This window comes from Adiantum capillus-veneris, chromosome 14 (genome assembly GCF_014529385.1).
Source record: "Adiantum capillus-veneris isolate H3 chromosome 14, ASM1452938v2, whole genome shotgun sequence".
NCBI classification, from domain to species: Eukaryota; Viridiplantae; Streptophyta; class Polypodiopsida; order Polypodiales; family Pteridaceae; genus Adiantum; species Adiantum capillus-veneris.
This window is the reverse complement of record NC_140944.1, coordinates 69,964,258-69,979,186: the sequence shown is the minus strand read 5'-3', so window position 1 is coordinate 69,979,186 and position 14,929 is coordinate 69,964,258. Positions and strand designations below refer to the sequence as shown.

Below are 14,929 nucleotides of genomic sequence, written 5' to 3'. Positions count from 1 at the left end.
GAAACATTAGCAGTTATACTTGTAGGGAGATGTTGCAGGGTCTCTGGCAAAGTTTGATGACGCTTTAGAGCTTGATCCACGCCAAAAACCATGTGCGTAGCAATAATAGTTTGCCCAACAGAGATTGAATTACTCGTCAACTGTGCTCACAAATTTTCATACGCTTCGTTGTTAATGCAGATCTTTGGCAAAGAGGGCTATCATTATACTATCTGAACAGGTAATTTGTGTAGAAAATATCAGAGATTGATGCTCTTCAAAGCACCAATCCAATCTATTTTTAGCAGGTTTGAGGAGGGTGCAGACCAGTTTAGGGAAGATGTGGCTGTGAACCCAAATGATACTGAAGAGTCAATCTGGTGTTTTCTATGTGAGGCACAAACCAAAGGAGTGGAAGAAGCTCGAAAGCAGTTTCTTGAGGTGAGTGAAAGGATGGACTCGATTTTCCTTACTCCCACCATTTTTCTTCCCCTCTCTAGCGCTAGATGCTCATGTTTGGTCATGTATGTTCGCACATTTTTTACTAACCGGCTTCGCTAAATGGGGGAAGGCTTTACCTCGAGGACATTGAGTGATCGGCTGCTCTGCATGCGCTCACAGATTAGTGGGTCGTCTACACAGCCAGCAATCAGAGAAGTAATTGGTAGGCCAATCATAGCTTGTCGAAAAATTTAAGCACTGGTGACACCGACTAGCAGGCAAGCATTCAGTGGCTAAAACCTACACTTTTTTTTTTTTGTATAGCATATTGAATTACCAATGGGAAACCTCAAGACGAGGAAAACCCATGAGAAATACTACAAACAGGAAATCAGAAACAATCAAAATAGAGCTCATAATGGCAGATAGGAAGCTCATCCAAGTCATAGGCAACTCGGAGAGATTGTAAAAGAGATGTCTTGAAGAAGGAAACATAGTCCACTTGAACCTGCTGAAACATGAGGGAATTACGTGCTCTCCACACAGTCCAAAGTGCCCAAAATCTGACCTTGCCAAAAAAGTATGCATACGGCTGAAGCAATGGCGGAAGTACTCCAAGGATCTAGAAAGATCTACCGAAATGCATGGCAAGAAAACGCGTGCGAAGAGCTGTAGAGATGCAATCCACAAACTGTAGCGTATGAGAACAAGACCATAGTAAATGTGGAATGTTCTCAACCGCTGCACCACATCGGACACATCTCGAAGAGGCCAATCTTCTGGATTGCAGAAATTTGCCAATCGGGATAAATAGGCGCTCCTTCAAAGGCAATTTCTCATGCCACACTTTCATGACTTTACTCCACCACCATGTACCACTCTTATTCATATTCCATACCTTATCACAGTGTCCATGGATCCAGGAGGACGACTGCAGATGATAGTACACTTTCTTTGCAGAAATCAAAGAGATCGAAGAACCAACGTAGCGCCAATCACGAATTTTGTTTTTCATCACCAGCGGTGGAACAGGAGATATGGAGTCAACGAGACTTTTAATGTTGTCCCACATGCGCCTATAGTGCGTCCCAAGCCCAAAGGTAATAGCAGCCTATCTAAATGAGAGCACCTGTCCATTAGCGTCCGTCACATCAATTATGCTATTAATGCCTTTCTGGGAGAGAAATTAAGCCTATCTAGGAGAGCATTGAACAAGAGTTTGATCAAAAACCCGACTCCAATGCAAACTTTCCAATCGAAGTGAGTTTCCACAGGCATAATCTCTACCATGCCACAACAATTCCCGTGACCAATTTCCAATCCGCTACAAGACTAGAAGCAAAGGGGCATCCAGGTATTGTGGCCTCAAACTTACCAAAAACCACATCTCGATACGACGGCTGCCAATGGCCAAAAGCTGGTGTAGAAACCGGATGAGAGCATAGACCAAGGCTGCTTTTGTTCAACCAACACCAACAACAAAGTGGCCTTCCTTGCTATAACATGAGAGCCCAAATGCAGAATATTCAGACCACCATAACGCTTTGGAGTACATAACTTATCCATCGCAAGTAAACGCATATCCTTTTTCTGAGAGGAAGTAGACCAGAAGTGCTCCAGTATCCGAGACATCAAGGTCCAACAACGACGGGGTGGCCAATGCAGCATAGGCAGGAAGAATTGCACGTAAGCCACCAATATGGACTGTACTATTCTGAGTCTTACATGTAGCGGCCAAGTGGATAATTTCCAATAGTGCAATTTAGATCTCAATTTGTTCTCAACCCAATCCAATAATTTCGCATTGTTAATTGACCAAGCCAGCGGATATCTAAGATGTCTAACAATTTGATCAAGCTTCACTATCTCACCTGGCCATAATATCGAGTGCCAATCCATTTGACGCAACGATAACAATTTATATTTTCGAAAATTCACTTGCAGACTTGCAGCCAGCCCATAGAGATGTAAAGCGTCCATGATGCATTGAACATCCTCAGGTCTATTTTTAGGCAAAAACATGGAATCATCTGCATACGCCTGCGCCACAAAATGATCACAAGACGACAGTTCTAATCCATGCAAATGCCCAAACGTGGTTAAGGAGTCCAGATACAACAATAGAGGATGCATAGCAATAGCATACAACATAGCACTCAAAGGACAACCTTGCCTAACCGATCTACCAAGGTCCCATAACCGAGTCAGTTCACCATCAAGAATTCCAGCAGATTGGCTATTCTCATATACACATTCTGTAACCGAAGCCCAAAGCCGTCATGATCTGAGCAATGAAGTCCCACTGAATAGTGTCAAAAGCTTTTTCTATATCGACCTGCATGATGAGTACATCCTGTCCAGTATATTTTGCATACTCAATCCCAACGAAAGCATTAGCAATATTATCCATAATTTGCCGGCGAGGGATGAATCCATATTGAGCAGGATGTATGGCCGAGAACAAATAATCGTTAATACGGGAAGCTATCATTTTTGACAACAATTTGTAAACCACCGGCATAAGCGTGATTGGACGCCAATGCGAGAAGTATTCACATCACATAACGTTTGCTTGGGCAACAATTTCACCAATCCTTTCCACGATTGCGGCAATGATTGTGTAGTCCATGCATAATTGATCATGAAAAGTAGAGGCTGTTTAAGGGACTCCCAAAAGCGAAGGAAAAATTCAACCATAAGACCGTCCCATCCAGGAGATTTTCAACGGCAAAGATGAAGCAAGCTGCCATGCAACACGGCCTCAGTAAAACTAGCCTCAAGGGTAGCTGCATCATTCATTGTCAATATAGGATGCACACATGACAACAATAGCTGTCTGGCCTGCAAAACCTCACTTGAAGGCTATTCAGGCTTGGCGAAAACCTGTTGAAAATAATCCACCATGAAATCCGCCAACTGACTTTTACTGGCTGTCCATTGCCCACTATCGACCTTAACCCTTTTGATAGATATGGACTGCCTTGAATGATGCAAATGCTTAAAAACCTCCTTCGATGAACAACCTTTATCCATTAAAGCGTTCTGTCTTGATCTAACTTTCCATTTTTCAAGTTTTCTCCTATTATTAAGCATCAAAGCTGCTTTAGCTGCACATAAATCATCTTATTCCGATTGAGTAAGCTGTCTAGTGTCTGCAAGACTTTCTAAAGCTTGACTAGTCACCTTATCTTTCTGTACTTTATCTCTCAACCAGTGCATGTACCACAAACCATAATCCTTTATGACTGCTTGGATCCGCATGACAAAAAACGATACCAAGCCATATCCACATCGATAAACATATGAGAGATAAGTGGAGGATCACCGCTTCAATCAAGTTTTGGAATGACTTATGCGAGAGATATGCATTATTAATATGCAACAATCGCTTATTGGGAAGCGGGGAATCTGCATCCAAAGCCTCATTATGGATCAAGAGCCAAAGAGGAAAGTGATCACATAGAGTAAAGAAGCAATCAATCCTGATATCACATGCAAACATATCATATTGCGGAGAGCCCAATACATACCACCGATCCAATCGTGCTCTATATTCGGAGCGAGCATTATGAGCAAAAGTGTAGCCCCACTCCGAAGACAGAGTACTGGCCACAGATCCAAAATACCCGTGTCACTGACCATAGCATCCCAGGAAAAAAGTTCTGAGTTCAACATATGTGAATGGCCAGTTGTGTTGTCTGTGTTTGCCGGCACATTATTAAAATCCCCGCACCAAAAAGCATGTGAACGCCAGGGATATTTGACCAAATCTTGCCAGAGTTGAGATCTTTGTGCTGAGGCAGTATAAGCATAAATTCCAAAATATTGCCTTGCACGAGACATTGAACAACCATCCAACGCCGTGACGGGTCATTATGGGCCAAAACTGGCTTCAATTCATGACGCACCATCATTAGAACTCCCGAAAAAGAGCCAGTACCACCATAAGAAATCAAGAATCCCGCATAATACGATGACTGACCAACGAAGTCGTGTTGATTATGCTCCTCTAACACCACTATATCTGCTTTACTTGTATGCACATAGTACCAGATTAGCTTCCACTTGTCATGGTTGCACAATCCGCGCACATTATACGTAAAATATCTAAGAGGAGAATGTATCTGTACAATATTTACAACAGAATCACAAGGCACAATCATCAAGTAGGATTGCCCATAGGCATATCCGCCTCCATACTAACATTTAATAACGCGGATTCCACATGCGTTCCTTGCTGGGGATTTTGATACATCGGCAATGACGCAGATGTCGACCCATGCGGAGCATCTTTGTATGAATGAACCACTCTATCCCACGCTTTAACTAACGACTTATGATCATGAGATGCGGATGTAGAAGCTCCACCACCTCTCCCATCCAAAGTAGGTACATAATTCCTTGAGACAGGCAAAACACGAGGTTTTACAGTCTTCTTGGGAGTTTGCCAACCATTAGTGGAATCTGCCTATTTGGCTTTTCCTTTGGTATCAGCCTTTGCAGCAGGCTGCGCATTAGCCAAGCTCTTAACCGAGTCTTTACCTTGTTTGTCCTACATACTTTCATTAGAATCCCCTATCTTCGGCCTCATGGACGAAGAGGAGGGAGAGGCAAGACGAATTCCAGCCGTAGGAATAGTAGGTGGTGGCAATTTAAACAAAGACTCTTGGCATTCAGACTGCATATGGCCAAATTTGCCACAGCTAAAACATGCACCTGCAAACTTCCCCCATTTGAGTTTAAACGGCCTTTTGCCTACCATTGGATCACCAAAGTCAATCGTAATTCGTGATGGCGTCGGCTGGTCTGTATCCCACAACGCGCAAAATCTATTGGAATTAGTATCCAGGTTTGGGGGGCAAATCACTTTGCCTAACTGCGCAGCCAGCAGAGTAAAAAATGCTTCCAAGTCCGCGGAAATCTGACTATTTTTACCCAAACCGGGCACCTGTGTCGTATCACTCTGATAATCTTTAGTAAGCGCCCATGGCAGTACATGTGTCATTTGCATGTTGAAAAACAAAGGCGACATTTCCAACAACCGCAAATGAGCATCCATGTTTGCCAGTAGCACCTCATAAAACCCATGGGCTCCAAAATACACCCCTCGTACTGCTTGTCTTTTCAACAGAAAATCAATCCATTGACCTTCATCTTGTGCCGGGGGCATCTTGCCTGGGAAAAACAAAATAATTGCATTCAATGCATACTATGCAACCGGATCCATCAACTGCTGAACTGGAATAACCACTTCAGTTTCAGGATGCTGGCCTTCCCAAGCATTTCTAGCATCTGCAAAATCCTCCGACAAGCGCTCTTTAATGATGTTTGCAGCATCCATCGCGGAAAGATCTACCTATTTCCTATCTAGCATCTGCAAAATCCTCCGACAAGCGCTCTTTAATGATGTTTGCAGCATCCATCGCGGAAAGATCTAGCTGTTTCCTACGCTTATATACAGCTTCTTCTGCCATGACCAAGCGAAACCTCACTTTCTACTGACAAATGTCTGCTTTAATTAGAGAGCAGTTCTTAAAACACCCTAGACTGTTACTCACTTTTTTTTGTTTTTTTAGATTATCTCTGTACAAAACCACAAGACTGTACATGAAAATGTTTCTGTGCTACATAAATCTGATCACAAGCGCACTAGGAGGGCTAACAGCACGGTAATCCAAATCATTGCGGAGTCAATTATGAAGGACCGACCAAACACACTCCGTGAAGGTTGGATACAACACGTTGTCTGCAGCATTGGTTGCCGGATTCTGCAAATTTCACACGAAGAGCACTCCGACTAGGCAGCTCATGCAAGACTGAGAGGTGCGCAGGAACTGAACTGTGCAGAGCTGAATTCCGTGCAAGTCAGGGGGCGAGCAAGGAAGCAGGCGATTTGTGCTGACATGCACACACACGCGCACGTTGAGGGTCTGAGTACTTTGCAGAAGGACGCGCAGGCGCAGAGAGCAGGTCACATTAGTTTGCTCGCGTCAGATTTTCCCCCAAACACACACACGCTAAAACCTACACCTACACACACACTTTTTTGTTTTGTAAATCTTTGGATTAATCTACAAATGGGAAACCTCAAAGCAAGGAAAACCCATTAGAAAGATCAAATGCAAAGGGAGAACACAAAAGTGTTTCGTGATGTGAAGGCTCTAAAAGCATACATAGAAGAGTTGAAGGATATCTAGGGATATGTTCCCAAGATCAAGTGCAAAATGTAAGGATTGCCTAAGTGAAGTCTCGATCAATGCCTTTCTGGGAGAGAAAATATGCCTGTCTTGGAGACCGCTGAAGTGATAAAAAACTAGACTCCAATGCAAACTCTCAAATCTGAGCGAATTGCTACTCATATCATCTCGACCATGCCACGACAATCGCTTCATGACTTGTTTCCAATCAGCTACTAGACTGGAAGCGAGGGTGCAATCCGGAACTGTAGCTTCAAATTTTCAAGGCTGCCAATGACCAAAAGCAGGTGTAGAAACCGCATGAGAACACAAAAAAGAAAACATCATTGTCCAAGGTTGTTTTTGTTTCACCAGTACCAATAACAACGTGGCCTTCCTTGCAATACCATGAGAACACAAATGCAAGATATTCAGACCACGACAATGGTCTGGAGTACATAGAAAATATGCCTGTCTTGGAGACCGCTGAAGTGATAAAAAACTAGACTCCAATGCAAACTCTCAAGTCTGAGCGAATTGCCACTCATGTCATCTCGACCATGCCACGACAACTGCTTCATGACTTGTTTCCAATCAGCTACCAGACTGGAAGTGAGGGTGCAACCCGGAACTGTAGCTTCAAATTTTCAAGGCTGCCAATGACCAAAAGCAGGTGTAGAAACCGCATGAGAACACAAAAAAGAAAACATCAGTGTCCAAGGTTGTTTTTGTTTCACCAGTACCAATAACAATGTGGCCTTTCTTGCAATACCATCATGAGAACACAAATGCAAAATATTCAGACCACCACAATGGTCTGGAGTACATAGAAAATATGCCTGTCTTGAAGACCGCTGAAGTGATAAAAAATTAGACTCCAATGTAAACTCTCAAGTCTGAGTGAATTGCCACTCATGTCATCTTGACCATGCTACGACAACTGCTTCATGACTTGTTTCCAATCAGCTACCAGACTGGAAGCGAGGGTGCAACCCGGCACTGTAGCTTCAAGTTTTCAAGGCTGCCAATGACCAAAAGCAGGTGTAGAAACCGCATGAGAACACAAAAAAGAAAACATCAGTGTCCAAGGTTGTTTTTGTTTCACGAGTACCAATAACAATGTGGCCTTCCTTGCAATACCATGAGAACACAAATGCAAGATATTCAGACCACCACAATGTTCTGGAGTACATAGTTTATCCACAGCAAGCAGTCATAGCCCTTTTTTGTGAGAGCAAGTAGACCAAAAATGGTTCAAAATCGGAGACATGAAAGCACGAAGATGACGAGATGGCCAATGCAACAATGGTAGGAAAAACGGCATATATGCCATCAAGATGGATTGCACTATTCTGAGTCATACATATAGCGGCCAGGTAGACAACTTCCACTATTGTAATTTGAATCTAATTTTATGCTCAAACCAATCCAAACGTTTTGCAATGTTCACCAACCAAGCCGAAGGGTATCCAAGATGCCGCACAAGCTGATTTGGCTTTACTATCTCACCTGGCCATAATATAGAATACCAATCCATATGATCTGGCTTTACTATCTCACCTGACCATAATATAGAATGCCAATCCATTTAATGCAATGGCAAAAGCTTAGATTTTCGAAAGTTAACATGAAGACCAGCAAGCAACACATAAATGTGCCAGGCATCCATGATACAACGAACAACATTTGGATGATTTCCGGGCGAGAACATGGAATCGTCAACATACGCTTGTGCCACAAAATAATTACGAGATGGTAATTTCAATCCATGTAATTGACTAGATGCCGTCAAGGAGTCCAAATAAATCAATAGAAGATGAGTGGCAATATGCATGGCACTTAAAGGACATCCTTGCCTGACAGAACGACCAAGATCCCACAATTGCGTAAGCTCACCATCAATTATACCCGAAGATTGACTATGTTCATAAAGAAAGTAGACCATTCTCAAAGCAAAACCCAAGCCCGCCGTGATCATTTCAATGAAGTCCCAATGAACAATGTCAAATGCTTTCTCTATATCAACTTGCATGATAAACACATCTTGTCTAGTATACTTTTGCATACTCAGTGCCGATGAAAGCTTTAGCAAGATTATCCATGATTTGCCTGCGGAGAATGAACCCATATTGAGTGGCATGTATGCCGGAAAACAAATGATCTTTAATGCGTGTAGCAATTATTCTCGACATTAATTTGTAAATGATTGGCATAAGTGTAATGGGACGCCAATGAGAAAAGGATTCACAGAGTGCTTGCATAGGCAACAGTTTCACCAAGCCTTCTTTCCACGAGTGCGGTTAAGATTATGTAGTCCATGTGTCACGGGGACGTGGCAACTGTTAACTATGTCACGAGGACGTGGCAACTGCTAACTTTAGTTGCTGGTTTCTTTCCAATGGGTTTTGTTTTATTTTTGAGACCCTCTTCTTGAGGTAGCAAACGGTCGGACATTGTATGGCCAATGTGAACGGTAGTTTCACCCGCAGATGGATAGTGGTCGGCACTGGAATTCGTATAGTAAGAGGATGTCTAGGCTCAGAGCAAGATCATGTAGGTCCCCCCGTCGCACTTAGCAAGTTGGTGGATACTAGGAAGTGAACTCAATAAAGGCATAAAGTCAAGGTGGGACTACCAACAAAAAGTATCCGACAGTTGGGCCACATTGCACTTTTGGATGCGGTCCCAATGAGGATAGATGGTCAGATGACCAATGGCAGCCCAACGGAAGCATCTCCTAAAATTTAGAGAACTGCTATTTTGGGCCACGAAATGTGTTTGCGTCATTACCTCCGGTATGACTAGGGGAACACTTGAGAACTCTGCCGCGACGTCAACTGAGCAATCGGTTAGGAGATTTTTAAGCGGCGAACCCGAAACGGGAAAATGCTTGTAAATGCGCCAAGTGTCAAATTTTCATGCACTTTTCTCCTATAGAAAAAAGGGTGCCGATTTTTGATGCTGGGAGAGGCCTCATTTAGTCTCTGTCCACAGGTTAAGAGCTATGGAGTGCTTCCTTTCCCTCTTATGTACAGTGCGGTGCGAGAAGTGATGCCCTGCACGCTACGCACTGCTCTCTCTCTCCCCTACGAGCAGTATGTTATGCCCCACTAGTGGGCTTTTCATTTGACCAATGTACAGTTATGTGGGTTCATGCGCGATTGCCGAGGCAAAAGCCTCTTGCACAGGTACTGGATTAGCTACCGGCTAATCCCCCGCAGGTACAGGTGAATTCGGAGAGGTTTCACATGAGAAATCTTGTCCGATTCAAAGGGAAAGTAGCCCGACAGGTGCGGGATCTCGAGGTCTTGCTACAGATGCGACCGGCACGCGAAACTGAGACCAAAACAGGGAATTACAGCTTGCTGTGTATTTTTGCAGGTTTAGGGTTACGGCCCTAAACAGACCCTAATACCCCCAGGAGGTTTGGGGATGCGAAGGGACCGCTGTATAGGCGAACTGGCGCATTTCGGGGCAGAAAATAGAGAATTTAGCGTGCTGCAGATTCTCGCCAAGTTTTGCAAACTGTCCGTATGCGTCGGGAAAGTCACCTATTGCATGGGGATATTGACTGTGAAGCGTCCTAGTACAGTTATGCTGCCGAAATCGGGCCAGAAGAGGTGTTTCTTAGCCTAGATTGTGCGGGGCAGCTTGTAGGAGATCACAGGTTTTATTCCTTGTGTTAAAGAATAAAGAAATAACGAAAGGGGTGCCAATTTTGGGGCCTACAGGTTGTCGGCGTCTGCTCGGAGCATTCTAGCTTCCGAGCCGTGTGTGTACTTAGGTGTTAATCCCCGTTACAGGTTACCTTTGCAAAGTACTCTGTGTGTGTCTAAAGTAAAGAATTCGGGTGAAAGCCAACGCCTACCGCCCCACGGGCCGGTTTCATGGTTCCGTTGCTGGGACATCAATCACTTTTTCCTTAAAGAGTGAGCCTGGATTGTTTTGGGTAAAGACACAGAGTGCATGAACGCGGGATTACACTATGGCCGACAAGGGGAAGGACATTATGGAAGAGGGTTCCTCCTCAAAGGATAGGCAGGAGATCCCTATGGTTTTCGAGATTGGCGAGAGCTCACGGCCACGTCAGTCTGTACCTCTTGTCAACGTGAATGTCTCTCCAGTAGTACATGGCTTTATGACTGGGCAACTTGAGGATGATGCGTTCAAGACTCAGTTAGTTGCCGCAGTGAATGTCTTTTCGCAGCTGGTGTAGAATCCAAGGTTTATGGAGTGCTTGCAAGCGCCACCTGTGCAACAGCAAAATAGGCAACCTACGCCGCGTACGAAGCTTGTTGATGCTCAAGCCGAGGTACTTCATGCGGCTCAGGAGGATAGGGAACTCTCGCATGTTGCAGAGTCACGGGCTCCAAAACAGGTTCCTCCTGTGCTTGAACAGCTGGCTAGAACGCCTATTCTATAGGTTATGCCAGTTCAGCCCGCCACCTTCCAGAGCCAGCATGCTGTCATGAATGGACAGGGAACTGGATACCAGGCTATGCACTTAGTTTTTCCACCACCCACGCTACATCCTGGGTATTTCGAGGGTGGACCAGTGTTCCAAAGTATGGCTGGTTATGCGCCTGGAAGTCAGCCGTACATGCCAGGAACAGTGTTCGGGGGTATGCAAGGCATCATGCCAAACCCCATGTATGGTAGTATCGGCATGCAACAAGGTTTCCACTGGAACCAGGGCCAGTTTGGGGTGCCACAGGGTCATTTTGGCATGGCTGGTTTTTCTGGACAGCAGCAAGATATCTCACCTCTGACGCAAAATGTGAATGGCCAAGATGTGCCGATCATGCCTACTACAATGCCCATGTTGTAGACCATCCCTTATGACAACTTGGGGGCACTAGAGAAGACGAAGGCTTACAAAGAAGGTGGTGCAGCTGTAAAGTTGAGTACCTTCAGTGGTTTCGAGGATAAGATGAAGGCTCTTACCTTCCTCCAGCAGTTAGATACAGCATATGCAGGAGGGAATTTTACAGAGGCCTCGAAAGTCGGGAAGCTGCCACTTTCTTAAAGGACAATGCGCTTACATGGTGGACGACATTGTTAATGCAAGGACAGGCACCCGCTACTTGGGTTTACTTCAAGCAAATGTTTGCATCTCCTTGGCTATCAAATGAATTTGAAGCCAACGTCATGACAAATTGGCACCAGCTTACTTCAGCTTCGTGCAAGAGCTTGCTAGAGTACAATAGGAGGTTTTGTAAAGCGTTACTCTCAGTGACCTCCTACAGATTTGTGCCATTGACAGAGCAGATAGAGAAGTACTATTGTGGGTTGCCTAAAGGGCTTTGCGATTACTGTACAAAGAACAGAGTGGCTACCCTTACTCAGCTTATGGAAGTTGCAAACACTGGTCTTGCCTTGTTGAATGGAGAGGATAGTGGATTTCCAAGCAGCGACAAAGGAGGGCAGCAAAAGAAAAATTCAGCGAAGAAGCCCTTTGTGAAAACGGCTCCTGATGCGTCACAGGGGTCAGAAAAGGTCAGCAAAGACAAGGATTCAGCTGGGACTTCTGGAGCGCAAGCAAAGAAACAGAAAAGGAAGCCTTTTGTGCGCAAGTCGCTCGAGGAATAGAAGGTCCTAATGGCTGAGAACAAATGCTTTATATACGAGCATCCTGGTCATTTTTCTATCAATTTTCCACAAAGGAAAAGACCAGCTGACTCAGAGGATAAAGAAGACCAGAAAGGCAAGAAGCCTAAACCCACGGCATGTTTAGTGCCAGACATGGTGGGTGACAGGCCCAACACAAATGCCAGTGAGTTATGCAGAGCATGGGATAAAGTTAGGGATCAGACGGCACTCATCTTTGATCTAGGTGCCAAAGCCAACTTTATCTCACCAGAGTTAGCTATGAAGCTGGGCATTAGAGCTGAAGAGATGGGGTACACAGCAGAGGCAGGGTTGGCATGCCCTGGTACTCAGAGTGTCTTACTCCCATCATTGGAAAACTGCGTCTGCATATTCAGTTGTATGTGGACATAGAAGAGTTCTACATCATGCCGTTGGAAGGTTGTGACGCCTTGTTGGGGATCCCGTGGATGTTCCGAGTGCATGGAGTCTTGGATGCCTACAACAAAAAGATCACTGTACAGCATAGGGGCAAAACTCACATCTTGGATGTAAAGCTTAAAGGAGAGTCAGTCCCTATTGTGTTTGCTTCTTCTATCACTTCTGTAATAAAGAATCATCTTTCTGTGTACTGGATTTTTGCACGCGATGTCTCAGATAGTATACTATCAGTCAAATTTATCTGTGTTAGATAAAGAAAGGTCATCATTTTTGCAAAAGTTTAGTGACTATTTTTCTGATTCATTACCGTCGCAATTGCCGCCAGAGAGACCTGAGGACCATCGGATAGATTTGGTGCCAGGGTGTAGCCCACCAAATAGACCTCCCTACAGGGTTAGTGCGGTGCAGCAGAAAGAGATTATGGGCCAGGTTGAGGAGTTATTAGAGAAGGGGCTGATTCAACCTAGTTCTTCACCCTTTTGCTCTCCAGTGCTCCTAGTGCAGAAGAAGGATGGTTCATGGCGCATGTGTATTGATTAGCGTGCGTTGAATAAGAATACCATCAAGAATAGGTTCCCTATTCCTAGAATTGATGATATTCTCGATCGTTTAGAGGGTGCTGCAATTTTCAGCAGGACAGACCTTAAGAGTGGGTACCATTAGATTCGTATAAGGCCAAAGGATGTGCACAAGACTGCGTTTAGAACGACATTTGGTCTTTATGAGTTTCTAGTGATGCCGTTTGGGCTAACAAATGCTCCTGCCACGTTCAACAGAATGATGGACCGGATTTTCCGCTCGCATCAACAGTTTGTTGGGACGTTCTTCGATGACATGATAGTGTATTCGAAGAATGAAGAGGAGCATAGGCGTCACTTGACCATTGTGTTCGAAGAGCTGCGCAGTCACAGGTTACTTGTCAATCCTAAGAAAAGTGAATTCTTCCTCGAAGAGATCCACTTTCTGGGCTACATAGTCTCAAAGGATGGTGTTAGAATGGATTCCGCAAAGGTCGAAGCTATCAAGACATGGCCAGACTTCAAGACTGTACACGATGTCAGAAGCTTCTTGGGATGGTGTTCCTACTATAGAAGGTTTATCAGAAATTTTGTAGAGATAGCATTGCCTCTTCACGCTTTGCAAAAGAAAGAGGTCACTTTCAGATGGACCCAAAAAGAGATTTCAGCTTTTAGTCTCTTAAAGGAAAAGTTGACTTCAGATCCAGTTATTGTTTTGCCAGATCTCAGGAAGTCATTTGTGGTCCAATGTGATGCATGTGGCAGTAGCATCGGAGCAGTGCTAATGCAAGATGGACGGGTAGTAGCTTATGAAAGCCGAATTTTGCAAGGGCCAGAGAGGACTATGCAAATCTATGAGAAAGAGCTCTTGGCCGTGATTCATGCGCTTTCTAGTTGGAAGCACTACCTCTTAGGTGCTGATTTTGTTGTCCGAACAGATCATCAGACCTTGCGATACTTCTTGACACAGTCAAAGTTATCCGAAAAGCATATGCGATGGGCAAACATTCTTTCCATGTTCCACTTCCAGATTATGCATGTGGAAGGCAAGAAGAATGTTGTGGCTGATGCGTTATCAAGAAAGCCACAAATTTCAGCTGTGTCAATTCCTTATCATCATGAGTTAGATGACATGAAGGAACAATATACTGCTGATGAAGATTTTGCAAGGATCTTTGAACGGTTACAAGAGGGGCAACATCACGAGCACTACCTCCTCATAGATGGTTTTATGATGATTCATGGCAGACTTTGTGTTAATTGTCCGGCATCCTGCGCAATAGGCATTTTGATCGGGAAAAACAAAATGATTGCATTCATGGCATATTGTGCGACCGGATCCATCAGGTCCTGTACAAGAATTCGCACCTCAAGGGCAGGTGCTTGTCCATTCCATGCTTTCCTGGCCTCTTCGAAGTTTTCGTACAGGCAGCTTTTGATTTCAGAAGCAGTGTCTAAACATTGTCCATGGCTTTACGACGCTTGAAAACACACTGAATTTCTGACATACAACAAGCTAATCAGGATTGATGACCAAAACAAAAGAGTTTTTTTTTTGTATTTTGAGTTGCAGTATCTATTTACAAAGCCCTCAGAAATATGTACCTCTCCCATAGAGGACATACATCTCGCAAAAAACCCTGGAAAACTGAATACTGATAAGGATTGTTAAGGATTTAGGATCAAGGCTAAAAAACTGACTGGGAAACAGTGTACTGTCTCTGCCTGGAAATTTACAAGCTGTCACTGTCACGAGCTGCAGAGTATGTGGCGCAATTACTGTAGCAA

At 44.3% G+C, this 14,929-nt stretch overlaps 1 protein-coding gene across 2 annotated transcripts in view; it reads left to right on the top strand.

Annotated features, from left to right (window-relative positions):
- Positions 1–14,929, top strand: part of LOC147442581 (Tetratricopeptide repeat (TPR)-like superfamily protein) — a 79,312-nt gene that overhangs the window by 497 nt on the left and 63,886 nt on the right. For both annotated transcript variants that reach the window (XM_086528721.1, XM_086528722.1), the window contains exons 2-4: positions 26–92; positions 181–220; positions 288–420. In XM_086528721.1, the coding sequence (XP_086384847.1) occupies positions 26–92; positions 181–220; positions 288–420 (240 nt within the window). The remainder of the gene's footprint in view (positions 1–25; positions 93–180; positions 221–287; positions 421–14,929) is intronic.